Source organism: Varanus komodoensis, unplaced genomic scaffold (assembly GCF_004798865.1).
Source record: "Varanus komodoensis strain SLA01 unplaced genomic scaffold, ASM479886v1 scaffold8, whole genome shotgun sequence".
NCBI classification, from domain to species: domain Eukaryota; kingdom Metazoa; phylum Chordata; class Lepidosauria; order Squamata; family Varanidae; genus Varanus; species Varanus komodoensis.
In genome coordinates, this window is record NW_025336481.1 from 3,675,597 (window position 1) to 3,702,290 (window position 26,694).

The 26,694-nt window shown below is 48.9% G+C and overlaps 1 protein-coding gene across 5 annotated transcripts in view; it reads right to left on the reverse strand.

Moving 5' to 3' along the window:
* Nucleotides 1-26,694, reverse strand: part of UCKL1 (uridine-cytidine kinase 1 like 1) — a 58,006-nt gene that overhangs the window by 30,028 nt on the left and 1,284 nt on the right. For 4 of the 5 annotated variants that reach the window (XR_006417069.1, XM_044454823.1, XM_044454824.1 and 1 more), the window contains exons 1-3: nt 14,820-15,313; nt 4,378-4,571; nt 1,993-2,099 (exon numbers count right to left, since the gene is read on the reverse strand). Coding sequence is in view for 4 of the 5 variants with exons in the window: in XM_044454823.1 (XP_044310758.1) it covers nt 1,993-2,099; nt 4,378-4,571; nt 14,820-15,298 (780 nt within the window). In the remaining variant the exon portion in view is untranslated. Of the gene's footprint in view, nt 1-1,992; nt 2,100-4,377; nt 4,572-14,819; nt 15,314-26,694 lie in introns of those variants that run through there. The other variant, XM_044454825.1, reaches the window with a different exon arrangement.

The window sequence follows — 26,694 nt, forward strand, 5'->3', positions numbered from 1 at the left end:
GAAATAGACAGAGATACATGGAAATATATGTTATGTCAGATCGGCCCATTAGTCATTTTGGATGGCATCTTTCCTACTCCAAGTGCCAGAGAACTGAACCCCGGACTGCCTGCGTGCCAAGCACCTGCCGTGCTAATAAGCCACAGAAGTTGGAGTAAAAGTAATGATGGAAAATGAGTTGCCGTGCCTTGGAAAATATAACTTATAATAAGGTACCGAAGGACTGAACAAAGAAGACGGTAGCAATAGAGCAATTATTGGCTAATAGCTCAGAGTTCATTATTGTTCAATTAATTTAATTGTGTCAGGTTTGGAAAATAAGCCCTGAGGAGAGCTATGCAAACGGCTTTGGAGGAAATGGGATGGAGCCCTAATTAAACCTGCTGACAGAAAGGCGCTTTGGTGAATGCATTGTTGAAACACAGAATCCCATTAAACTGGCCCAAATAAATATCCTAGAAGCCTTCCTATACAAATGGATTGCTTGGAATTTAATGTTGAAACTGCAGGAGCCTAATTTGGGGACGTGGAAGGTAAGCTGAGGCAGCTCGGACTGACGTTAATGGGCTTGTATCCAGTGATATTTTAACCCAGGCCTCATTTATTTCAGTGAGTCTAGTCGAAGTTGAATTTTCTCTTATGCTCCCCCACAACTACGGAATTACAGCAAGAGCCTGTTCTTTTGGCCTTTGGAAAGAGGGACAGATTGGTTTTGAGAATGTCTCGTGTGTTGTTCTTAGAAAGCAGTCCAAGGCAAAGTCCGTGGCCCTTGAAATTCAGAAGACGGAAGGCATCCTTTGCAGACTGGAAAGAACACGGCTGTGAGGGTGGACCAGTGTTCTGCCCAGGTTACAAGGAGGCAAGGAGCCACTGCATCGTGGCGTTGATGGTCTCCTTCCCACCACCCCTTCTCCGAGGTGGTTCTTCCGACCTCGAACAAGCAGCCGGCACTGCCCTTTCCATGCCAGCTGCGAGGAAAAGATCTCAAGTGCAGGTCTCCCGATCAGAGACCAGCATTCTTTTCTGAGCCCAGCGCTGGGAATCCGAAATCTCACAGTTCTTTGGGCTCCATCTGGAGTCTGCAGGATTGCTCCGCTTACCCTTTCGAATATTCTCACTCCACTCTGGGGAGGTTTTACTGTTTTAAATCGCTGCGCACAGACTTGATGGCTTTTTTGCAAATGCGCCAGAATGTAAAAGATAATAAAGAATGCATGAATCAGTAACACGGGCCGCAACCCAATTTTTAATGGCTCTATTGAATGGGGACGTCTTCTGGGCACTTGGATGGATGCCTCTAACCTCTTCTGGCCTGGATGATCTGGGAGGCTCGACCTGTGAGCCCTCTGATGCTTCCGCTCCATCAATGCGAGAAGGCACCAAATGCCCTTCCCCACCCATCCCATCCCAAGTTGTTTACTGAGAAAACAAGAGCACGACAACTGTGGCCTAGTGGTTAAGAGCGCGGGACTGGGACTCAGGCGATCCGGGTTCTAGTCCCTGCTCAGCCATGGAGCCAACTGGGTGACTTTGGGCCAGTCACAGACTCTCAGCCCAACCTACCTCACAGGGTGGTTGTTGTGGGGATAAGATGGAGGAGGAGAGATGATGTAAGCTGCCTTGAGTCCTTTAAGGAAAAAGGCAGGATATAAATGGAAAGATAGACAGACAGACAGACAGACAGACAGATTGATAATTTTGATAAAGAGGAGAGCCAGTGTGGCGTAGTGGTTAAGAGCACGGGACTGGGACTCAGAGGATCCGGGTTCGAGTCCCCGCTCAGCCATGGAGCCCACTGGGTGACTTTGGGCCAGTCAAAGACTCTCAGCCCAACCTACCTCACAGGGGTGTTGTTGTGGGGATAAGATGGAGGAGGAGAGAAGATGTAAGCTGCCTTGAGTCCTTTAAGGAAAAAGGCAGGATATAAATCGAAAACTAAATAAAAATAAAAATAAATAAAGGAGCAGCGGTGTGTCGCCCGGCTAGTCTCACCTTGTAGAACGAGTCCATGGAAAGGAGCACCACCCAGGGCACGTCCAAGGCCTCGATGATCATTCTGGCCACCGTTGTCTTTCCGGAAGCACTTCCTCCCCCGAGTCCTGTGGAGGGATGGGGCGGGGAATGAGGACAGGAGGCGAGACCGTGGGGGCAAGGGTACATATACCTGGACAACTTTTTCTGACCCTGATCCACTGGGACCATCAGCGCTTCGGGATTCTCGTCCCACCCCAGCCACACTCGAGCTGGAAGGATCCTCTGACGTCTGCTTGCAGACAGAGAGAATCCCGGTGACTTTTTCTTTCATCGTCGGCACATCATTTTTAGTATTTTTCAACTGTGAACTGCCTGGAGTACTTTGGTAAACAAAGGATATTATTGAGGCAGCAAAAAAGATAAAGGGATGTAAGCCAATTAGCTGCACTTGACTGCTGGAAAGGAAATCCTACTTTCTTCAACAGGGTTCTTTCTACATGGTGGTTTCAGGATGCGTTGGACTACATTTCCCAGAATGCCCCATGGGGATGCTGCCTGGGGGATTGTGGGAGCTGCAGTCCAATACATCCTAAGGTCACCAGGTTGTGAAGACGCCCTAGTAAGCACACTTAGGACTGAGATCTAAGTGTCCCAGTGCACTCATCAGGAAGCGCAGAGAGTCCAGGGACTGGCTTCCAGCCCACTTCTCCTCTAATAACAGCCTTCAAAAGTAGTGACCCAGCCTCCAGAATTCTTCAGAAGTGGAGAATGAGGCAGGGTTGGAATTCACAGCTGCAAAGCCAGGGTCACTGGTCTTGAAGCCACTGAGAACCAGACAGTTTCAAGTTCTGCGGGAAATTCTCGTGAGCAAGCTGAGATGGGTGGGAGGGCTTGATGCCATTGGTCCAATCATATGGTGTCAGGCTAAGAGACGCATCAAATGTTCCAGGTGACGGGCCCACGAGCAGCAAGACCCATCTTGAAGGTGGTGCCAACTCTGGTTGGGAAGGAGCAACTTTCAACTGTGCTTCTGACTTTACGCAGAAGCCTTTTTTCCTGATCGGCTCGGAGGAGGAGGAGAAGACTGGCTCTTGACAGCATGCTGGTAAGGTGGGATAAGGCTGAGAGACAACCAGAAATCCCACAAGTTCCAGAAATAGCCACACATCCAAAATGGCCAAAATGGATTCGACCCAAGCTACTTTGACATCCGGGTGCAACCACTCTGCTGCCGGTTTGTTTGAACCATGATGGACTGGTTCCTCTTTCACACATGAACGGGAGTCGGACAGAGACCTGTTTTCCCCTGCGGAAGAGGGCAGGACGCGTTCCAGTGGAGCCAAGCTCAGGGAGCCAAGGTTCAGTTTGGATGCCAGGAAGTACTTCCTGGCAGTTAGGACCCCGAGGGCGTGGAAGGGGCTTCCCCGGGAGGTGGTTGAGGCCCCACTGGTGAGGGTGTTCAAGGACAGACTGGACATGCGCATGGTGGGCATGTCATGAGTGGAGCCAGGGTCAGACTAGATGGCCCATGAGACCCCTTCTGACTCTATTTCTATGGTGTAAACTGGTGTCCTGCAACAGCAGAGGTTGGACCCGGGGGCCTGGAGGGCCCCTTCCAACTCTACTGTTCTATGATTCTCTGAACAAGCATCACCCCCAAAGCAGTAAATATGCCCCTCAAAAAGACCACTATTTAGTCTATGGCGGAGATGCGGATTCTCAGGTCTGGGGACTAAATCCAACCTGCCTGGCCCTCAGCAGTCCCCCAGATGGTCACATCCTCACCACCTCTCCCCCAACCACTGCTGGTTTGGTGATTTTCTGGATTCCGTGCAGTTTTTCTCAGGATTCCAAAAGCTTTAAATAACAATAATACTAATTTATTTCACGTCTATACTTCCAAATAGCTGAAGCTCTCTGGGGGGTTCAAAATCACTCACAAAATTACAAAGCACTCGTGCGGATAATAAAATATTGCACAGCATTTTAACATATAACATTTCAAACAATGTAAACAGCAAGAAAACTATTGCAATAAAAATACCAGACATGTTAAAAAGACAGCTGACATAAATGCCCCCATCCGATGTTGTGAAATACCATTCGGTACCTGGAAGTAGAGGGTGGTCTTAATCTGGTGCTGAAAAGATGGCAGGATTGGTGCTAGGCGGTCCTCAGCAGGGAATGGGAATTATCCCTCCCTGGTTGGTGTGTTGGCCCCACCCCTTTTGGCCTGCCCCTGCCCACCACGGGAGGTCAGCGGGCCAGCGCTGCTCTGCAATGCAATCTGACCCGTGGGCTGAAAGGGGCTGCACAGCCCTGCAGCTGAGACACTGCTTCCCGCACCTGTGCCCACCCTGGACGGACATCCAAAATGGCGCCCCAGCCCGCCAGATGCCTCACCAATGACGAACGCCTCTTTGGACTGTGTGCCATGCTCGTTGTACCAGGGGGGCCGTCCGGCAGTGTAGATCGTCCTCTTACTCGTCCGGAGCAGGGGAGGCTCCGACTTGCACTGGCTGGTGGTCCGTTTCCGCGGTGACCGCGTGGCGCCCACGGTAGGGAGCAGCCTGTCCAGGGATTCGGCGCTGCTGTTGCTGAGAGACGGAGAGGGAGAGATTTGGCCCGCTGCTCAGAAGGACACGTGAGGTGGTAAAGCTCGGGCAGCCACTGCTAAGAGAACTGGACCCAGACTGGAGAGACTGGGCACTGGGCCTTCAGGCGCGTCTGTGTCACTCAGCACACGCTAAGCAGACGAGGTGGAGCTTGGCTCAGATGTGACGACGGATCACATCACGCCCAGCTCCTTGGAAGAAGCCTGGGGTCTTGTTTCACGCAAGTCACACATGTCCCTCCACGTATTTTTCAACTGGGCTGCCCATAAACAACCAGCAGGCCAGGAAAAGGGCGGTTCTCCAGTATCCCGTTTCCAAGAGCAGCACCCTGAATACGTGGAGCCGTTATTGGCAGAGAGAAGCCACACTCAAGGGAACCCTCCGCACCTGCGGCCTGGTCAAGACACGCGTTTTCCTACTTTATCTGGTGTTTGCGAGAGCGAGGATTTGGTCACGGGGGGGTCTAGTTTAGCACTGCAGGCACAGCAGGGGGGCCGAGGAAGGCTAGCCTGGGAAACCTGCCAAGCCGTATTTGCAAAGCCCACGCTAGGATTTAGCAGCTTTGCTCAGTGCAAGGAGAGTTTCTCCGCTGGCCGAGGCTTTCCTGAAGCCGCAGGAGAGAGGCAGAAACACAGAACCAACAGCTCAGCTAAAAGCCTACATTCGTGTTTCCTGCAAATCCAAAAATGTCGACACGGCCATCCTGCGAAGGATTGCTGCTCTCACTGGAAAGTGTCGTTGCTCCCTGTGCCAGAACGCTGGGAAGGGCCTTCCTCTTTCAGAGCCTTGGCACACCTAGCTAACCAAGCAGTTCCCAGGATTCCAGGAACCGAAACTGGTACCTCGCACATGCCAAATTCCTTGAAAGTTTTGCCCCACTTGAAGCCTGAAAAGTTGTCTTGAATGTCTCTTGATCAAGATGCAGTTTGGTGGCGAATCCATATGGCCAGGGTGGGTAACGTACAGCACCCCACAGAGAGAAAACTCCAGGACGGGTATGTATTCTTCTGCTTTGCCCCCTCCCCACACAAACCCCTCCTCCTTTCTGTACCATCCAGCCTGATGCAGAAATCTGGAGACCGTGAAAACTCACATCTTAATTTTGTGCTAAGTGAGGTTGGCCCCAGCAAAAGGACTACCAAACTGGACTGACACGGCTACCTTTCCCTCCCACTGGCTGTGCACCGTTCCAGCTGGCTCCCTGACATTTCTACATCTCCAGAGCTCGGCAAATTTCAGCTAAGCCACATCCCTTATTAGTTCCCCAAAGGCAGTTTAGGGAACAGAGGAGAAAGACTTCCTCTTTGTCGACCACGTGGCAGAAACTCGGTTCCACTCCATGGCTTGGAGCCAGGAGGATAATCTGCCTAGAACAGCACCAGCTCGACAAGCCAGGGACGGAACAGGACGAATTATTTATAGCTGATCTTTCCGAGGCTGTCCCTCCTCCAGTTTTCCATTTCTGGGCCACATGGCATCGCCTTTCGCTGATGCATTTATAGAGAGCAACCATGCAAAAGAAGCTGACAGCAGGGTTAAAATGTCCTGTGAAGGAAACGAGACAGAGGGGCTTCCCATTTGCTCACAGGTAAGAAGCACAAATTCCCTGTTCAGAGTCTGTAGGGAAAGCATGTCCTCTTCCAAGACCTTGCAGTCCAAACACGGCTTTTATTTCCAGAAGGAAGCTGCATTAAAAGGGATGCGAGAGGGAAGAGGGATGGAGGATTGCCCTAAATACGGCCTGTTTCAGGCTCACCACATTTATTCGTTTGCTTCTACGGGCTCTGCTTTTACGGGCTCTGCCTTTAACAGCAGTCTGAAATGTAGAAATTGTATAGGTAAAGCTTTGCTTACCATTTTATTATTTATTTATTTATTTATTTATTTAGGAGACTTCTATGCCGCCCCATTCGCCGAAGCCTCGGGGCGGCTCACATCCATTTTATGCCTATGAGAAGGCGGCTTCACCTGTATGGTTTCTACCTTTCAGGCTGCTATTGATAGCACAGGAACAGCACCTTTAAAAGAAGAGGTGGATTCCCTCGAACAGGTTTTCGAACCCACATATACTTGCTTTAAAAAGAAAGAAAAGGGAAATACTAACCAACCAAAGGAGGTCAGGGCCAGGTGCCTCATGGTTGGGAAACAAGGCAAAAGCAAACTTCCAATGTTTGCATCCAACAGCTCAGGTTCTGCAAAGTTTACCAAGCAGCAACCATCTTGCAAAGTGGTTTTCTTTAATCTAGGAAACTCAGAACTTCATTTTAACCATCAGCAGCACGTCCCAGAAGAGCCTCCTCCTACTGGACACCTTTCGTAAGGTGCTGGTGGTCCCAGGTCTGCATCTGATCTATTCCTGCCCCTCCCCAAGGTGGCAAGCTGAAGAATGGAAGACGATAGCAAGGAGATGAGCTTTAGCATCTTCTGTGCCCAGTAGGAAACAGGGTGTATTTACAGCCTGCTCTGGAAATCTGCCCAGCTAAACTTGAACCAATAAAATGGGGACAGGAAGGGAGGGCTCCACCACTAACCTTTCCAAACCGGCTGGAGAGGCACAATTGTGGCAGAAACAGGGACTGGCCAGGACATTTTCTTGCCAGGCTGACATTTGATGGCATTGCAGGCCACGCTGGCCACCAAACAAACAGATACGGTCAGCCACCACAACAGACCAAGTGCTTCATTCCCTTTGAGGTGGTCTGCACATAACACAAACCTGTGGTTTATCTACCCCATGGTTAACCCATGGTTTGTTGTCCTACCCAGGGTTGATCTGGCAGAAGATCGAACAAACTGAAGTTGGCTGTTTCCCTTCATCCACACCAAACAGCTGGGTTGTTCAACTGTGCTTGCTGCTGCCTCTGTAACATGGCGAAACACGCCATGAACAACCAACGGTTCTGGGCTTGCATGGAAGGACAACTCGCAGATCGCAAACCAAAGGTTCCTTCTGCGCTGCAGCTATTTAAAATCCAAGCCAAATCAGTGGCGTGATACTAGAAGCTTTCTCGGTACCTGTATATCTCTATACCTCATGCACCCATGTTTTTATGCACGAGCTTTGGAGGAAAGATGGACCATTGCGGATAAGTTAAGAAACTGCTGTTATAAACCTGGGGTAAGGAGCTGATTTCTTGCCAACAGAAAAATCCAGAAAACTGACATGAAGAAAATGCTAAGACAGCTCCTGCAAAAAGCAACCATCCCAGAGAAAAGGGGGCATGTGGGCATATCCCTGGCTGCCAGTCACTGCCCGCAAGGAAGGATCAAGGTGCTGTTCCCTACTTGGGGAGAACTTCATCATCGTTCAGCAAACATCAAACCTTCAGCCCCACAGATGTGCTGGACTACAACCCCCATCAGGCAGCTTGCCTGAGGATGATGGGAGTCGTCCCCTGGAAGGCATCAGGTTGAGTGAGGCTGATTTTTAGAGCATGATCCAGCACTCCTAAGTAGGGCTGTCACCTTCCTTTGCCGTTTGTGCTCCTGGCTTCCCCCTGCAGAGGAGCCAAGCTCAGGGAACCAGGGTGCCATTTGGATGCCAGGAAGCACTTCCTGACAGTCAGGACCCCCAGGGTGTGGAATGGGCTTCCACAGGAGGAGGCTGAGGCCCCATCAGTGCGGATGTTCAAGGATAGGCTGGATGTCCACATGGTGGGCATGTCGTGAGCGGAGCCGGCTGGAGCCAGGGGTCAGACTAGATAGCCCGGGAGACCCCTTCTGACTCGCTCCGTTTCTGTGTTTCTATTGTTCTATTGTTTCTATTGCAGAAGGGCGCCATCCTAAAAGAGTGGTGAGAAGTGGAGCGTGCTTATTTTAAGACGGTGCCTCTCCTGCCTTCTGGAGCTTTTAGAAACTGTGGCATCAAAAATATATTTTCCTAATAATCTGTCACCACCAAAAGCACCTGGGGACCCTATTTAGGGTGTATTCCGATACACATTTAGACAGAAAAGGGCTATTTTTCTCTGCCTAAGTGCGCATAGAACTATTCCCTAAGTGCATGTAATCCATCAGCCTAACCCCATCTTCCCCAGCCAGCTGCTGTCCAGATACGCCAGTCTGCAATTCCCATCCTCCTGAGACAGCTCGCCCCATGGTCCTGCAGCCTGGGAATGATGGAAGTTGGAAGAGGTTGATAAAACCGGGCCCAATTCAAGGTGTTGGTTATGACCTATAAAGCCCTAAACGGCTTGGGACCAGGATATCTAAAGGAACGCTTGTGCCCATATATGCCCTCCCGCCCCTTGAGATCAGCAACGGATGCCCTTCTCCGGGAGCCCTCTGTGAAGGATATTAGGAGGGTGAGTACCCGGAGGAGGGCCTTCTCTGCAGTGGCGCCCCACCTATGGAATGCGCTCTCCAGAGAGGTCCGCCTGGCACCGTTGTTATTTGTTTTTCGGCGCCAGGCAAAGACCTTTTTATTTAAAACTTATTTTAAGTGTTAATTTATTATGTAGGATTTAAAAAAAATTTAAGCCGAGATGCACCAGGTTTTAATATTTTTAGGGTATAACTTTGTTTTCGTATAATTTTGTATGTTTTTGTTTTTGTTGTGAGCCGCCCCGAGGCTTTGTTGTGATGGGGGCGGCACAGAAATGTTTTAAATTAATAAATAAATAAAACCAATTAATGGATCTCAGCGTTGCTTCTCTCCTTCCAAGTCCCACAACTTTCAACAGGAGTGATGTAAACATGCATTTATGAGTACCCGTGGGGAGCAAGAGAGTTCAACAAAGTCAGGGGCAGTTCCCTTCCACAAGAGCACAGAGACTGGCCCAGGCTCTGTTATTCCACAATCTGGGGAAAAAAATCAGGGTTTGATGTTTCAACCCCTCCCCCTCCCGCCCGTTTATTGTTTTTGCCCAAAAGCTGCATCCCAGCTAAGACAAGAAAACCAGAAAAGGGATGGGTCACACACAGAGCAAGAGAACCCCGAAACTGTGGGACTTCTCCAGCCTGTCCCACAGATCTGCAGTTCCAGAGTTCCTAGGAGGGAAAGTAATGGCTTTTAATCCAGCTCATACCTGTGGCATTGCTGGCCGGTTGCATGCCCCTTTTCCCAGCTTCTGTCACCCATACAGCCCACCAGGAGAATGACCACCACCAGGGCAGGCTAACCTAGGTCACCGATCCTGAGCTGGCTGGCCTCCCTCCACCTGGTGCCCTCCACGTCTGCTGGACCGCTCCCCTGTGGCCCTTCCTTCCCTCTGTCTGCATCTCAGAAGCACCCCAGATGCAATTAATAAAGCCATAAAACGAAAACAAGGGCACCTCTGCAGAAGCACCATCATACCCGAGATAAAATCATGAAGGCTATCAAATAATTTTAGCCTAAGATCGAGTGACATCGGATGCATGTGGAGCGGGAAACACCTGGTCCTCATCGTACCTGCAGATGGGCATACACAGATGTGAGCATGGGAGAACCGGCTCTTCTCCACACCTGCAGAGGACAGCGTCGGTCCTTAGGTTTGTCCTGGGCCTGCCAAGAGCATCCCAGACCCTATTCCGTGATTCCCAGGTGACAGCCTTCTCTGCCCAGCTTACCTTGGGGTCCATCCGAGCTGCGGTGGCGGAGCAGTTACGGGGCATACAGTCCCAAATTTAGGAAGGCCGCCCTGCCCAGAGCTGCACCGGCTGCAAAACATCTCCGCAAGCAAGAGGCAGAGACTCGCTGTGCCTCGCCCAGCAACATCCACCCTCCAGGATACTGTGAGCACAAATCATTCCTGGGGAGAGCAGCTCAGAGCTTATTCATCGGCAAAAGGATCCACACCCGCCCACCCCCAGCTCCCCGAGAGAGAGAGAGAGAGAGAGAGAGGCAGAGAGGCGAACCTGCCTGGGAGGAAGAAGAGACACCATATGGGCAAAGTATTTGGTGAGGTTCACTCAAGAGCGATGAGTTAACAAGTACACACCATTCCCTGGGGGGTCCTGACACAAACAAGCAGTAACACTGATGGGGGGGGCAGGGGGAGTTGCTGCCACTGCACTCAAAATGCAGATCTCCAGGGGGATGCAAAGGGGACCGTGGGCTCAGTGCCAGCACCAATATTTACAGGTAATTTGTGCACGCTCCCTTTGTTTAGCATTCGAGCCCTAGAATAGTGATGGTTATCCCTGCCCAAAGGCTTTCAAAATCGACCCACAACCTGGAAAGTATCCTGGCATAGGATGAAGCTGCATCGGCCACCTGGAATCACTGAGCAATAATCACGTGATGAACTCGGGCACATACAGGATTAAGTATCCTGAGTTTTCAGTTGTTGTTTTAAGTTTCTAGCCCTCAAGGCTGAAAAGACACATTTGCAACAGTGGCAATAATACTTCTAAAATAACCTGGGGTAAGGACTGAGCAGAAATTTCAGTGGCTGCAGCTTTGCTGCCCTACAGAGATATTTCACCAAAATGCCGTTGGGGAGACGCGCAGAGCAGATGAAGGCCTGAGAAAACCAAGAGAGAGCTAAATTCATCAAAATGTGAAGTCTGACATTCATGGTGCTGTTATTACAGGCTTTTACTATAGAAGGAGTTTTGATTGTGGAACTGTTACTGCTGTTCCTATAATTCTGCCAATGCCTTATTTTAATTTTCATCTACATTTTGAAACTTTTGAAGGCGTTTAAATTTTAAAAAGTTTTAAATACAAAACTTTCATTGTTTTAAAAAATATACTGTATGATTTTGTAAGCTGCCTAGGGATTTTTAAGTAATAAAAATTAAATATCAGACTGTCCTGAAAATTGCATATTGGCAGTAAGTGTAAAAAATTGTCCACTCGGTGACTAACAAGAAAGCAGAGAATGTCTTGAAGGCACTTTATGCTGAGCAGAGGTGTGTGTCGAAGTCACATTTAGACACAAATTGTGTCTACCTCACAGGGTGGTTGTTGTTGTGAAAATAAGTGGATCTATGTAAGCATCCTTGCAAGAGGCAGAACAGGTGGGGAATACATGCAATGTAGTGATGAGAATGTTGTCTTCACTGCAACCCGGAAGAAGAGGAGGAGGAGCAAAATATGAGATGGACGGACTCCATAACGGAAGCCGCAGTGTTGATTTTACAGGAGTTGAGCAGGGGCTGCCCAGGGCATGATATTCTGGGGGCTTTCACTCATGGGGTCACCCTAAGTCGGAGGCAGCTCGGTGGCACATCACAACAACAACACAGCTGATCCTCTACCGACATCCGCAGCATCAAACATGGCCTCGCTGCTGCCCATCGGCTCTGCATGGGGCAGGTACCTCGGGGAAGTTGCTCGAAGCAAATCGGGCAGAATTTCTTAATTTGCATATCGGAGACCAGCTGCTTTACTCTGGAGCAATCCCACATATTCTACTCAAAGGAGTGTCTCCTTGAGAGCAGCGTGGTGTAATGGTTAAGCGTGCGGGATGGGGACCCAGGCAATCTGGGTTCTACTCAGCCATGGAGCTCAGTGGGTGACCTTGGGCCAGTCACAGCCTCTCAGCCCAACCTACCTTACAGGGCTGTTGTTGTGAGGATAAGATTGAGAGGGGAAGAGCATGATACAAGCTGCACTGAATTCCTGGAAAGGAAAAAGGCGGGACAATCAATCAAACAATGGGCCGTACCCATTGAGTCCAGGCGTTCCATTCCTGACCAGTGACCATGCCATCTGGGGCTGATGGGCATTGTCTGCTGCCTTCTGTATTCATCTGAGCCCATGTGTCTTGCTGTCCGCACAGCCAACGAGTCGGGAAGTCCACAGTTCAACGTTCATACCAACCAAGAATTCCCTGGGAGGCCTCAGACCCCAGCTCTTCCCAACCTCACCACCCCCCACCACCCCCCATAGGGGCCGGATCCCTTTGGCAAAGCTACTGAGAAATTGCATGGGAAATGCTTTGGACATTTGGAACTCACTACCAAAAATGGTACATTATTTTCAAGAACCCCCTTTTCATATTTAAGAGCACAGGGCAACTCCAGCTGGATCAGACCAACTGCCGCCTTATTTAGGATCTGTCCCCAAACCCAGTGCATGCGCCAGTTACGAGCTTCCCGGAGGCAACAACCCTTCCCTGTGGTGCCCCCCAACCAATGGTATTTCGGGGTATGCCTTGTCTGAGCATAAAAGCCCCACTAACACAGGGGAACAATGAGGCCTGGGTCCCACCCTGGCCCCTGGGGTCCCACAGATACCCACATCTCCTTCACCAGCTCCATTGGCACCTGCTCCCCCACCACTCCCCAACCACCAGTTCAGTGGGCTCTGGGCTTTTCTGCCACGTTTTCCCCCTTCAGGAAGGGTGAAATGCCTCCCTGAGGGGGTAAAAGCTTTGAAGTTAAGATATACTGGTCTTTCTGATATTTCGACCATGTCCCGCTTGCCTTCAGCTCCTCTCTCTGCTGAAAAGCAGCCCCAGAGAGCTTCTCTGAATTGTGTTCAGCAGACCTCTCTTCCTTCCATGAGATTGGCTAATCCATTTTAAAAAGTGGCAAATTTCAGATATCCAGGGCCCATTGTGCAAAGAAGTGCTTTCTTCTCTCTATCCTCAACCTGCCACACATCAATTTCACAGGGCAACCCCCGACTCCTAAAGAAAATGCCTCCTTATTTACTTCCTCCACACACACATCATATTACAAATCCTTCCACCAGTTTATTCCACTTAAGTCCCAAATTAGTCCATTATCCAAAATGATTCCGGAACAACTTGTTTCTCGAACACGGAAATGTGGGAGGGGAAAAGTCAGCATTCAGGAGACACAGACAAGCTTGTTGAGAAGCTATTGCAGCAAAAACGAACAGATGAGCCACTGGCACCGGGTGCAAATCTAGTCTGCACCCATAACCTGTATTTTTATATTTAATGGTAATTTATTATGTACTATTGTATTTCAATGTATTTTATCATGTTGTAAGCCGCCCCGAGGTTTCGGCAAGGGGCGGCATAGAAATGTTATAATAATAATAATAATAACAACAACAACAACAACAACAACAACAACAACCTAAACACATTGTGGGAAAAATAACTATTAGCTACAATTGGAAGGTTTGAGACAAAAGATGGACAGTAATCTTGACAATATGTATTATTTGTCCATCTTATAAACCAGGACGCTTAATGAAAGCACGGCACACACATAAAGGGATGCAATTTCAAAAGGTTCTTGATTAAATCCAGAATAACATCGATAACTGGTATTGAGCACAGAAGAAAGCAGACTACTCCATCCAATGGAATACTTAGAATATTCTTTCAGCTCAGAGAATACACTGAAATAGGGGCCAAAATCCACCTTTAAGGAGAGTTACTATGATTCTGCCCTAACTAGCACACAGGGCTTACTAGGAAGCAAATGAACAACGCTTAGGTTTGCCTCTCATCTCCCAAAGAAGGTACATTGCATTAAGAAAGAGAGCTCCTCCATGCGAAAAGTTTTTTGCTCCCAAGCTACTGCAGACAAGGTGTGGCAACGGAGCAATCCACAAAAGGACCAGCCCGGTGAACACCTTATCCAGGGAATGCTTGGCAGAAACCCCAAACTGCCCCATTTAAACCCTTGCATAGTCCCCCGATATCTGCCAAGCAGCCCACTTCTGGGAGGCAACACCTGCTGGGTAAGAAGGGCACTGGTAGCGTCACTTTGTGCTTTGCATATGAGCCCCCTCCCCATAATTATGCCTCAAGCAGCCTTCAGCTTCGCTCTGCACCACACCCCTCTTCTGACTGATTTTTGCTTCGGCCTTCTGAAAATCTTCAGCCACGTCACTCGGTGTGCAGAGAAACCAGGGCGGAAAACCAAGTCCGCTGCCCCACTCACCTGCCTTCAGCGCCAAGGGTCCAGCATCCAGAGATCCTGACCCCCGAGTACACAGGGGACCCGTTCATCTCCCGCTAGCTGCAGAGGGGGTGCAGCAGGGATTGGAAGAGCGCTCGGTGCTTTGACCCTGGGAAAGTTTACTGGTTGTGTGCGTGTGCCGAGGTTTGGCTCTGGGGTCTCAGCCCAGTCTCAAAACATGCCAGGTCTCTATGAAGCAGGCTGAGTGCACTCTGCCCATCGCGGTGGTGGGAATCTGGGCTCTGATAACGAAGGAAACGGGGCTTGGGAGAGCCTAGCAGAAGTCTCAAGGACACCCGAAAAAGCCTGGTGTGACACCAGCAAGAGCAGAGGCGGAAAAAAGAGCGAACTCGATGGAGTGCGCAAGTAGCCTCCGCGCATAAGCGGACGGCTTAACCTAGAGATTATGTTCATTACCTGATATTAATAGCACTGACTCTGCAGGCAGGAGAGCAGCCGCAGAGCACGGCTGGAGCAGCCCTTCGCGCCAGGAACACCAAAACACGCCTGGCCGAAGTCCACAAACAGCTGCTTCTGACATTCAGCGTGGCCCTCGCTGGGCGAAGCAGGCTGGCGTTCCTTCGCCGGCCAAGGCAGCTGTGTGTGACTGTGTTCCCAGGCCGCCCAAGGTCTCTCGCAGATCCGTTGGAGTCGGAGATCTGGAAGCCGAGACGTGCGCAAGGAGCGATGACCCACCAGAAGTGGCTGCTCACTTTGAGGGGCGCAGGGGGGAGCCCGCAGGTGTGCTCCGCTCTGCAGCCACGGATGCATCCTGCTGAGCAGGACCTTTCCCAGATGAGGGAGTTCCGGGAGAACAGGCAAGGAAGCGAATTCCCATCTGCACTGGCCAGAATGCTGGACAGGATACGTCGCACTGGTAAGACCCATGGTGCCATGTGCTACTGGCGGCCCAGCAATGTGGGGTCAGTGGGGACAGGAGGAACACAAGGTGCAGGGGGGCGGGGGGGGTCTGTCACAGGCTACTGCTGACTGACATCCAGTTTGTGGCTAGAAATCAGGCACAGGGCATGGAAAAGGCATCCTAGATGGGCAGAAAGGTGATCGCCAGTTGTTTTGAACATCAGCTCCCAGAATTCCGGACCACTGGCCATGCTGGCAGGGGTTTCTGGGAGCTGAAGTCCCAACAAGTGGGTGGCACCACCAAAGAGCCAACATAATAATTGGACACGGCAGAAATAAGCTAATGAGTTCTGCATGCATTTTGTTAATGCATCTATTTAAATAAAATAAGAGAGGAAAAGAGAGACAAGTACTTGCCAATCAAGGTCCTTGGCTAAATTACTGGAAGCTGGGAACAAATTGCTTTTGCCTCAGGTAAACAGGTAGATTATTGCCTGCATATTTTTTTTCTTGCCCCACGAGTGGCTTGGTTTTTAAAGTCACAAGCTGAAAGCAGAGCAGCCTTCTGTGTACCCCAAGAAACCTCCATGGAGCCCTGCACAGCTGGATTGCGGCATTTAAGGGATCTGTGCCAGCTCAATGTGGGATCCTCTCACGGATAACTGGAAGGAGTCTTCCACAAGTCCAACCTGGGAAGGCCAAGACGATCCCAGCCCAAAGCCATCAATGCCACTGAAAAATCGCATGCCCCTCAGTGCCAGGGCTGTGGAGTCAGTCCATGAAACCTTTGACTCCTGAGTCTTCAATTTATATGTCAATATAGATGGGGACTGCATCCAAGAAATTAAAAGACACTTGCTCCTTGGGAGGAAACTTGTGGCACACCTAGACAGCAAAATAAAAAGCAGAGACAGCACCCTGCCAACAAAAGTGCGTATAGTCAAGGCTATGGTTTTCCCAGTTGCAATGTATGACTGTGAAAGCTGGACCATAAGGAAGGCTGAGCGCCGAAGGACTGAGGCCTTTGAATTGTGGTGCTGGAGGAGATTCTGCGAGTCCCTTGGACCGCAAGGCGATCAAACCGGTCAGTCCTAGAGGAGATCAACCCTGACTGCTCTTTAGAAGGCCAGATCCTGAAGATGAAACTCAAATACTTTGGCCACCTAATGAGAAGGAAGAACTCCCTGGAGAAGAGCCTAATGCTGGGAACAATAGATGGCAAAAGAAGGAGGGGGCGGCAGAGGATGAGGGGGCTGGATGGAGTCACTGAAGCAGTCGGCGTGAGCTTAGGTGGACTCCGGGGGATGGTGGAGGACAGGAAGGCTTGGAGGACTGTTGTCCATGGGGTCGCGATGGGACAGACACGACTTCGCATCTAACAACAACAAATAGGAAATCAATATACTAATTATTAATTTCCTATATTGAGTGAAAGCACGCAACCTACATCATGCTGCAAGTGTCTTTTTAAATCCGATGCTCTTGCAGCTGCATCTTCATTAGAACCACACCAGTTACTCCTTTTTCCAACTGCCTTTTCACAATCATCATATTCTATAACACACTGACACACATAATAGTTCCCATCTGTTCTGATCGTAAAGTGTGCAAAAACAGCTAACTTTGTTGACACTCTTTTGCCATTGTGAATTGTTATGTCATGGAGCACCACTTTCACAAATAGGTGAAATTTAAAAATATCCTGAAAATACACCTTAAAAAATTATGTTAATCAAATTACCATCTGTGAAACAGGAAATTTTAACTCATTATCTATATTGCAATTTAAATATCACAGGAGTCAGAGTGGCACGTTTTTACCAACTCCGACTCCAGTAACTTGAGAATTGCTTCCGACTCTGACTCGGCAACTCCGGCTCCACAGCCATGCTCTGTGTTGTCCCCACGCGAACCCCCGAGAAAATCCATATTCACAGCAAGTTGCGGCCTGCTCTCCCTCTGGGATACATCACACCTTTTTATGACTCAGATCTGCCTGCCATTAGACACAACACCTGCATCGCCTGTTGACCCCCTGAGGGCGGCAGGTGGGCGCACAGGTTGTAAAGATGCAGGTGGGCACATGAGATTCTTTCTGGGATAGATGTTTTCCGGGCGGTGTGGGGGGGGGGGAATGTCACAGCTTATAGAACTATTACAAGCAAAGGACTTGTTTGCAGCTTTCCAAAACCCTGAGAGATAAACTTTGTCTCTTATTACGTTTTAAATGAACATAAAAATATCAGGAAAGTCCCACTGGATCAGACCCAAAGTCCACCTGGTCCAGCATTCTATTCACACAGAAGCAAACCAGCTGCCCACAGGATCCCTCCAGCAGGATGGGGGCAAGACTTCCTCCTGCCCAAGCCCCTCAGCAACCGGTGTGTGCAGGCAGGGCACCTCCAGTGAAGGAGGAAGCCCATGGCCAGCCAGGCTAGTAGCCACAGACCACCTCCTCCCTCACGAATCTGTCCAGTCCCCTTTTGAAAGTCTTCCAAACTGGTGGCCATCACCATTTCCTGTGGCAGGGAATTCCGTAGTTTAATTATATGCCACATTTCTAGGCAAAATGTCTGTGCAAGGTAGAGAATTCCACCAATCCAAGGCACCTTACTCCTGTCTGTCAAGCTAAGTGTGAAGCTTGGTCGAGTTTCAAGTGGCATCAGGCACAGCAAAGAAAAACTCAGAAATAATGAACGTCCACACTTTGTAGCCAACAACTCAGGTCCTGCAAGCAGAAACTCGTGCAGAAAGTGGTTTTGATCTAGGAAAGTCAATGCTTGGTAAGATCGCCCTAATCGCTGCAGTATTTGCTAGAACGGTCGTCCCCAGCTTGGTGTGCTCCAAGAGCCTCTGAAGCTTGGGTGAGACCTGCAAGGAGGACACTCTGCCTCTTTGCCCAAAATGCCAATAATACAAAAGTGAGTATTTCTGTCATTTGCTTGCATTGGAACCACATTTCTAGAAAAAGAAAAAGAAGTAACTTTTCTGTGCCTACATATTCATATATTGTAGAGTTGACTGGGGGATAAACTCGAAGGGCAGACAAATGCATGCATTTACTTTCTTCCATTTTTAATTCACTGTGGGGGTTAACCTATTTCAAGCTGGTCAGATTAGCAAGGCAGGATTTCTGGATGCCACTAGCTTGCATCAGGAGAGAGAAAAGCCCAAGCTGTGCAAAACGAATCAGAGTTCATCTGGTTGTGCTGAGCTTCTGAGCACCTGGAAAGTCCGCAGTCACTGCAGAAAGGTGCCTCTGCCCCTTTCTAGGAGCTGCAGACTTGCAAGCAGAGCAGAACTTATCCCTGCCGGAGTGCAGTGCGTGTGAAGCTCTCTGAACCTGCAAGGTCTAGAGACAGGTTTGCCACTGGTAGCTTTGACGGATGTCTGCTTAGCTGTTTTCCTACAGAGGGAACCCTAATGATGCAGGAAAACCCCCTAACTGGAACAGGTGTTGTCCCGTTTGCATATATACACCATTATTTTGCTGTCTGGACACATGTGGGAAGCCCCAGTTAGGACCAGATATTGTCAACTGAACTCTGAGTTGCAGAAGCCGGTTTGGGGCACCTCAGCCAGCCGCTCAGCTGACGCTCCTGAACCGCTGGGAGAAGGCCTCAGGCAGAGCCGATCCAAGAATCAGCAAAAGGAGCTGCCCATGGCTTGCTGCTTCGGCCCCATGGCTCTCACCGGCTCGGAGCATCAGAGGACCTAAATGGAGATGACACAGAGCTGTTCCCAACCGGCAAAGGGATGTCCACGTCCATCTCCTTTCCTGATCTCCCCGGCCTTTGTCATTGGCTCCAAACTTGAGAGAGGCCTCTTCAAAACCCTGCTTTGCACTGGCTAGCCAAAATGCACGAGGGACGCCCCGCCACATCCACTGGGGACACGCCCTTCACTGCAAGCGCCTCTGTAAAGCAGAACACGGCACCACGTGGGCTCTCCATTGTGAGGGGATACCTGAGAAAGCAGCACGGGGTGTGTGAGCGAGACGCATTGATTTTACTGATGTATTAAGTCAACTCACGAGCTGGCCCACGGCCAAGGATTCTAGGAAGCTGTTTTTAACGGGACAGCCCTTCAATCCACTGAGCCCACAGGTACCTCTTCACTGTCACCTCAGACAGGGCTCTTACCTGCCTGAGATGGAGATCGTGGAACTGAGGCCAAGACCTTCCACGGGCAGTACAGGTGCAGCTTACAACTGAGCTCTCATCCTCCTGGCCGAGGGACCCACCGTCAGCTCCCCCACCTGCCCCTCTCAGAGGAATTTGTTTCCTCCTCACTCAGGTGAGTGATACAGGTGGGCAATGGGATAATTGCCAGGCACTGGCAGTGTGACTTCGCATGGCTTCTGCCACCCATAAAGGGATGACGCTTGCTGTGTTAAACCAGGGGTTTGGCTGCTCCACCTCCAAAAACTTGTTGCATGCGTGTTTCCATGCCCCTCCCAACACAGAGAAAAGCCGGTGGGGGGATAAAGAGCCAAGGGGCCGTGGGTGGCAATTCAGCCGTCACCACAATATAGTTCTGTACTTCTTACTCTGAAGGGAGCAATAAGCACAGCGTCACCCCCACAATGCACACGGTTTTTCTCTCTTCCTGGTTATTGTTCCAATCAACTGATGCTTAAAATACTCAGCTATACGATACATTCTGGCCAGCTCGTTGATTGTCTTTCTGTGACTACCAGTTCCAAGTTCACAAAGCCAGGAAGCCTCTGCAACTGAATCACCACCTGCAGCTGCAAGGTACATCCTAGGCAACCCCCCTCCCGTTTTTGCAGGAAAAAAAAAAATTAGCTTTCCAAATGTTCAGAGCACATTTGATGGAGTTCCATGTCAAAGCAGTAAACTATGGTTAAAAAACAATCCACAGTGTGCATGTTTACTTTCACTGAGTTCACTGATGTTTACTTCTAGAGAAGTATATAATTATTACATTTATATCCTGCCTTTTTTCTTACAACGCACTCAAGGCAGCTTCCATCATTCTCTTCCTCCTGCTCAGAAATCTTCTCCCAACAACATCCCTGCAAGGTAGGTTGTGCTGAGTCTGTGACTGGCCCAGAGTCACCCAGTTGGCTCCATGGCTGAGCGGGGACCAGAATCCAGATTGCCTGAATCCCAGCCATGTGCTCTTAACCATGACTCCCCACTGGCTCTCCAAATATATCAATCTAAAGTTAATTCTAGCCCACTTTTAAGGGTGTACCATCTCAAGATATATAGAATTGCAGTCTAATTTATCTAATTAAAAAAGTAAATGTGCATGTCAGTAAACAATAATTATATATTGTGATTATTATTAATAATATTATTGCATAGCACCCAATGCCTCTGGCACATTCTAGAATAGATGGGGCAGAGAACACAGGTCCCTGCCTACAAGGCTTAATGTACTAAATTTATTGTAAAAGTCGTACCAGATATGGACATGGGCCAGGACAAGCTGCACCTCAAAAAGCTGAAAAGCTTCAGAAATGGAAACAAGCTGCTATAGCAGCCTGTCCCTCCGCTGGACAGATCACACAAGTGGAAAGCAGCTTTCGCTAGAGTGTTGCACAGGAAGACAGCGGGGGTGCCTAGGGGGTGGGCTCCACACCAAAGCCCAGAGCTCCAGGCTCAGTATTTTCTCGGAGGGACTGGGCTGAGTTGCCCTCGCTTCCCTCCGCCAAGAGCAATACCTCCCCCTCGTGGCAAAAGGCCACAATCCGGCAGGCCCTGCGTGTGCCAAAGAATGCAGAGCCACGAAGGGTGTGCCAACCGCGAGAGATAAGCAACGCGCTCCCTGCAGATGAATGGTTTCTACTCAGAGCAAAGCCCCCGGCACTGCTGCCAAGACGCCAAGTTGCTTTGGTGTTCGCCCTGGCCTTGTTCCTGCTGGGCAGGGCCAATAAATCTCAGGGCTGTGCCACTCGGAATACATTCGGGGGCTCAGGGGCCAGGATGCGCTTTCTTACAAAGCAACTTCCCCTGAGCACAGGACACCAGACTGGATGTAGAGAGCAAGCTGGAACGCCTTGCTCTGAGGCAGCCTCGCTTTCGGAGCGGTGTGGGCCGGAACGGGAATCTCCTGTCCCCTCCCGCCCGTATTTGGCAGCAACTGGAGTACATCTGGATTCTGCCTCTGGTACGAAATATAGCAAATGGCTATCAAGGCTAGTAGCTGCTGATGACCTTCCCCTGCCATTTAAAGCCATCCAAATGGGTTGCCGTCACCACTTTCCTGGGCAGTGAATTCCACAGTCCCACCACGTGCTCAACGCAGGTGGCCTTCCCTTGCTTTCTGCTCAATCTCCCACCAAGCAGCTTCTTGGGATGATTCTGCTGGTTTATAGTATAGTGGGAGAAGGAGAAATATAACTCCTTCTTGGCTTTTTCCGCACGACGCATAACTTGGACTCTCTGTAATTGCCTTTTTTCTAAGATAAACTGCATCAGGTGTTGTAATCTTTCCTCCCCAGGAAGTTTCTCCATCCATTTCATAATTTCAGCTGCCCTTTTCTGCACATTTTCCAACTCTACAATATCCTTATTTAGGAACTATACTCGAACACAATTTTCTAAGTGTGGTTGTACCAAAGATTTGTATAAGGCAGCATGATCTTAGTTTGCCTTTTCCACAGTGGCTGCTTTCTAGCTCGACATTTTCATTGTTCTGTCCACCACAACAGTCAGTGGATCAGTCACTACTAGTTCAGCATCCCATCAGTCCATGCATGGAGCTGGGAGTTTTCCCTCCAGTGCACAGTCAAGGCATGGCACATACCATCCAAGAGAGGAATCTGACATGAGAAGCATGGAATCACCTCCTAAATTCACAAGTTTTGGAAATGCATTCTCCTCCTTTCAAATCAACTGGCGAGAAAATCATTTAACCACATTATGATGGAACTTTTGCAGGGTCACTGAAAGTCCAAGTTACATTGATCAGAGTGCAGAATTTGGACCGCCAGCAAATTGCAATTGCCTGGTTTAAATTTAATATGAACAATGTTCAGGAATTAGGCTTCCAAAATAACACCATGAAAAGCCTGCTTACTTAGAAGCAAGCTCCACTGAGATTTACTCTCATAGATAGAATACACAACTTTGCCATTATAACCATCCATCATTTATTTTATTTTATTTGCGTCATTTTTATACCACCCAACAGCCAAGAACGTGGGTGGCACTCTGCCAGACTAATCACTGAAAATGCTCCAAGGCATTTAAAGGCTCTCCTTGTTTTGTTTAAAAAAAAAAAAATCGGAGTGTATTCCCACAGCTTTGCAGGTATTTACATCTAAGGTTATAGCTCTGGTGCTATATGGCTCACAGACATGTGCTTATGACAACTGTGGCCGATTTGAAGTTATACAAACTAAATTTTTGAAAGCCATATTTGGAATCCAAAGCTGCAGTTTGCAATTTGCCAGCCAGAAGCGGGCAGGTTTCAAAACAACACGGGCATGGGTGCACAAGATAACTTTCTGGCTGAAGATGTGTTTTTTCCTGCAGGACTGGCCCCATTAACGCTAATTTTCCAGTCCAAATGGGAAAGACTGAATAAGAAACTGCACAATCTAGGATTCTCATCGGATGTTCTCTTGGCTCTTGGTTATTCGAAAGCCAAAGTTAGGATCCAGTAGTGAATATAGGATACTGGGCCCCGGCTCAAGCATATCCTGATTTCAGAGACAATGGGAAAGCACTTCTGCCTGCAAATTATTTGGTGAATCTGTCTGCTCCTAAAATTAGGACGGAATTTACACTGGCCAGATTTAATGCTCTACCATCTGCACTCCTGGAAGAAAGATTCAAGGAGGTCCCTACCATGAACCTTTATGTCCCTATGAAGTGGGAGGAGTAAAGACATGTCTTATTCCAGTGCTCCTTTTATCGTGATCTTTGATTTGCGTTTATCACTCCACTATTACAGAAAATACCTGCCTTATTTCACATATCGCATCTTTTATAGGATTGGTGCCCCCAAGGTCCTAGCAAGAACGGCTGGATTTTGTGCAATAGTATTTTTAGCATTTTAATTTTTAACACTTGTATAAAACAATATATTGTCTTATTGTATTTTATATCACTCTTCTTTGTGTGAGGCAGTCACTGGAACAAAGTAAGCATCAGTGCACTGGCAAGCTTTTGGGCAGCTGCCACAGACCCAAAGAAATCGAGAATAAGTTATCAGGGAATTGTAATAATTTAATGTAAATTTTAAATTTTACTGTATGTACTGTTTTATTGTATTTTAAGTGCTTAGGTATTTTAGTGACTTCCCTTTGCTGGCGTTGTGCTTTAATGGATTTTTGTACCAACTTGTTTTATTATTCTTGTGTTGGATTTTACTGGTCTATAACCAAAATAAAGTCATTCATTCATTCATTCCACCAGACTAATTGAGATAAGTCCCTGCTCTAAAGAGATGGAAATTTAAATTTCCAAAAGGGAAGGGATGGCAGGTGGGTGGGGAATGACAAGGAGCGAAGCTGTAGCAACAAGAAATATTCTAAGGCTACAATCCTATGCATTGTGGACAGAACAAAGACCCTACACGTGGCTGGGGCACGTTGGCAGTTGTAGGAATTTTACCTGCTTAAACATGCCTAGGATGGTGCCTTATACAGGTGCTAGCATCCTTTAGCTTTTCTTCCATGCTGCTTGGGCATATTGAGAGCTGTAAGACTTCCATTTTTCTCCCCAAACTTGCACAGGAGCGAGCCAGAAAGTGTTTGGGCAACTCTTCCTCCAGGAGGTCTCCTGAACAAGCCCCACTGAAGCAGGAAGACAGAGATGCTCTTCGCTCCTCAGAGCTGCACCAGAGATCATTCCATGGACTGGGACCCAGGAGGCCAAAGGACACTCCCCTCAAACAATGTGCTATTGTTCACTCATTTGCACGGAGTCCAAAAATGATCCCTGAGGAAATGCTCCTCTTTCAAGGACCCTGTTAACCTTTCCCCCATCATTCAAACTGCCAAGTGTTGCTGCTGGAGGAAAATGTCAGTTTTTCCCCAGCTGGTAGGGCCTCTGGGATCTGCACTGTTGCTCAAAGTGTAATTACTGGCGTATGCTACAATTATCACTGCTCTTCTGTACTAATGCAGTGAACACCCTGCCTACGTAAAGGGCTGTTGGGAAGTGACAACATTTTTCCAGGTTTACAAGCCCGCTGAGAAGCTAAAACACCTGTCAAGGAGCATGAAAACTAGGGTAGATGGAGAGAAGGCTAGGATCAATTCAGGTGCATCTATTTAGGTTTAGTTTCAGCAGTGGGGGAGAACTGAGGGAGTAAGGGGTACCAGTTAGAGAACTAGACTGAGACTCAAGATATCCATGTTTTAGTCCCCTGCACTTCCCCTCAAAGGGTTGCTATTTTCACATCCACCAGAATGTCATTTCGTGCTCTGTTCAGAAGGTTTTCATAGGTGTTTTGGTGAAAAAATAACAATCCAGACTTGCAGGTCAGCAGCAGGTTCACTACCTGGCTTCCAAGAAGTCTGCCCCCCACAGCCGGTTAAATTCCTGGCCTACAACAACACAACAATGGAGAACACCAAACTGGCTAAACAACGCCTTAGCTGGAGTTTCTTCCTGAATGGCCATGTGAAAGCTTGGACGAGTTGTGGCTAATGAGTCATCGCCTGGTGACCAATACTCCTTGCCGAGCATGCGCATGGCCCCTCTGTGCGCTGTTATCCGATGCTCGGCTGCTGGGGCGAAGCTGGGTCGACTTGGCTCGTGTGCCGGCAGAGAGGGCTCTGCGTGCCTGCTGTGGCACCTGTGCCGTAGGTTCGCCACCACTGGCCTAAGACATTTGAACACAGAAGTGCCTTGGTATATCGGAACATGAGCAAGATTCAGGCCTGCCTCCCTGCCTGAATTCCTGGATGGTTCAAGAGCATAACTAAGAGAATATTATGGATAAGGGGACATCCAGGGACACTGCACCTATCCTATCGTTGGTACCATCTGTGCAAAGAAGGCAGAATCTGTCCCTGAGACATGCAAGCTATAAGAAAACCTTTGCAGCAATACGGTGGGCTGTTGCAGAATCTCACGGACCCAGACTCCATCCAGCCAAAAGCAATAGCATGCAGTCACACACATGCGCAAAGATAATTATCTGTCCATCTGCACTACCAACGTTACCATGCAAGGTTTTAGATCTTCTTCTCCATAATTACTGATTGGCCAGGACAACAAAGAGGTTGCCTGGACAGGCCTTTAGTGGGGTGTGGGGAACAATAATAGCAACGAAAGGGAGCTGGGCAAAGTGATGCCATCAGAAGAATCAGTGAAGGCTAGAATTTTGATACAGAAGCAGCACATAAGAGGAAGGAAGCCCAGGAGTTGAAGAGAAGCAGTATGATCGCAATACTGGGAAGGCACAGAGAAGACACTCTGTACTTCTTGGAAAGGGGAAATATTTGTCCTGTTAACAGAGACAGCATTGTGCCACAATTTCTAACTTAAATCATCGGGGATTCTCCAAGCAGCCAAACAGCAACTGCTAGTAGCTAAAAACAAAGGAGAGCCACCCAGCCAAGCAGTGCGCACCTGCTGAAGCAGAAATCCACTCAGTCCCGACAAAGAGTCCCTGGGATTTTTGACTTCCCAGAAATGTTCATCTGCCTTCCCTAAAGCAACCAGGCAGGGTGGATTTGAGGCACCCTTACTTTCTCCTTCCCTCTCATGCTACCAGAATTTGGGGGCACCCCTTCTAGGGCAGGCAGATAAAAGGGAGTGATACTTCACTCCAGGAATTCCCATAGAAGCGCCAACTTTCAGGCTAGCTTCAGCTTCTGTGCTGTTCCATGCATTCGTAGATCCCGCTTATCTCCCACCGGAGAAAAGCCTCGCTCATTGCCAACGGCACTTGATCAACCTGCTCATGAAGCAGCAAGAGCTGGCCAGGTTGGTTCTTCTCCCATCAGTTGGCAAACAAACCATAAAAGTTGTGGCCACAAGACACAGTGACAACAATGTGCTTAAGCAGCTGATAGGCTGTTATGGAAAGCGCTGTGGTGGATCAGAGCGGGGAAGGAACCCAACCACCAGCTCTTTGATGGTCTCCTGTCTTCTGCACAGCCTCTTCCCATCCTATAAAGTCAAAATGCCTCTCCAGAGTCCTAGTAACTTGATGCTGAAATATGCTGCCACGTATTTCTGTACCTAAGGCTACTAGTCTGGATGGCCTTGTGCTACCTCTAAGATCAGAGGGAGCATACCTTGGGGTCCCAGATGCTGAGGAACATGGGTGGGAGGGCAGGTGTTCCATGGGCAGCTGCCCCCAAAATGCTCTGGCTAAGAGGTTCTGCACTTGGAACATCAGAGAAAATTTCTCTGATCAATAGCCCTGAGGAGTCCATAGAACCTCCACAATCAGGAGCAGTCTACCCCTGCATAGTAGTTGCTGCAGTGGAGCAAGC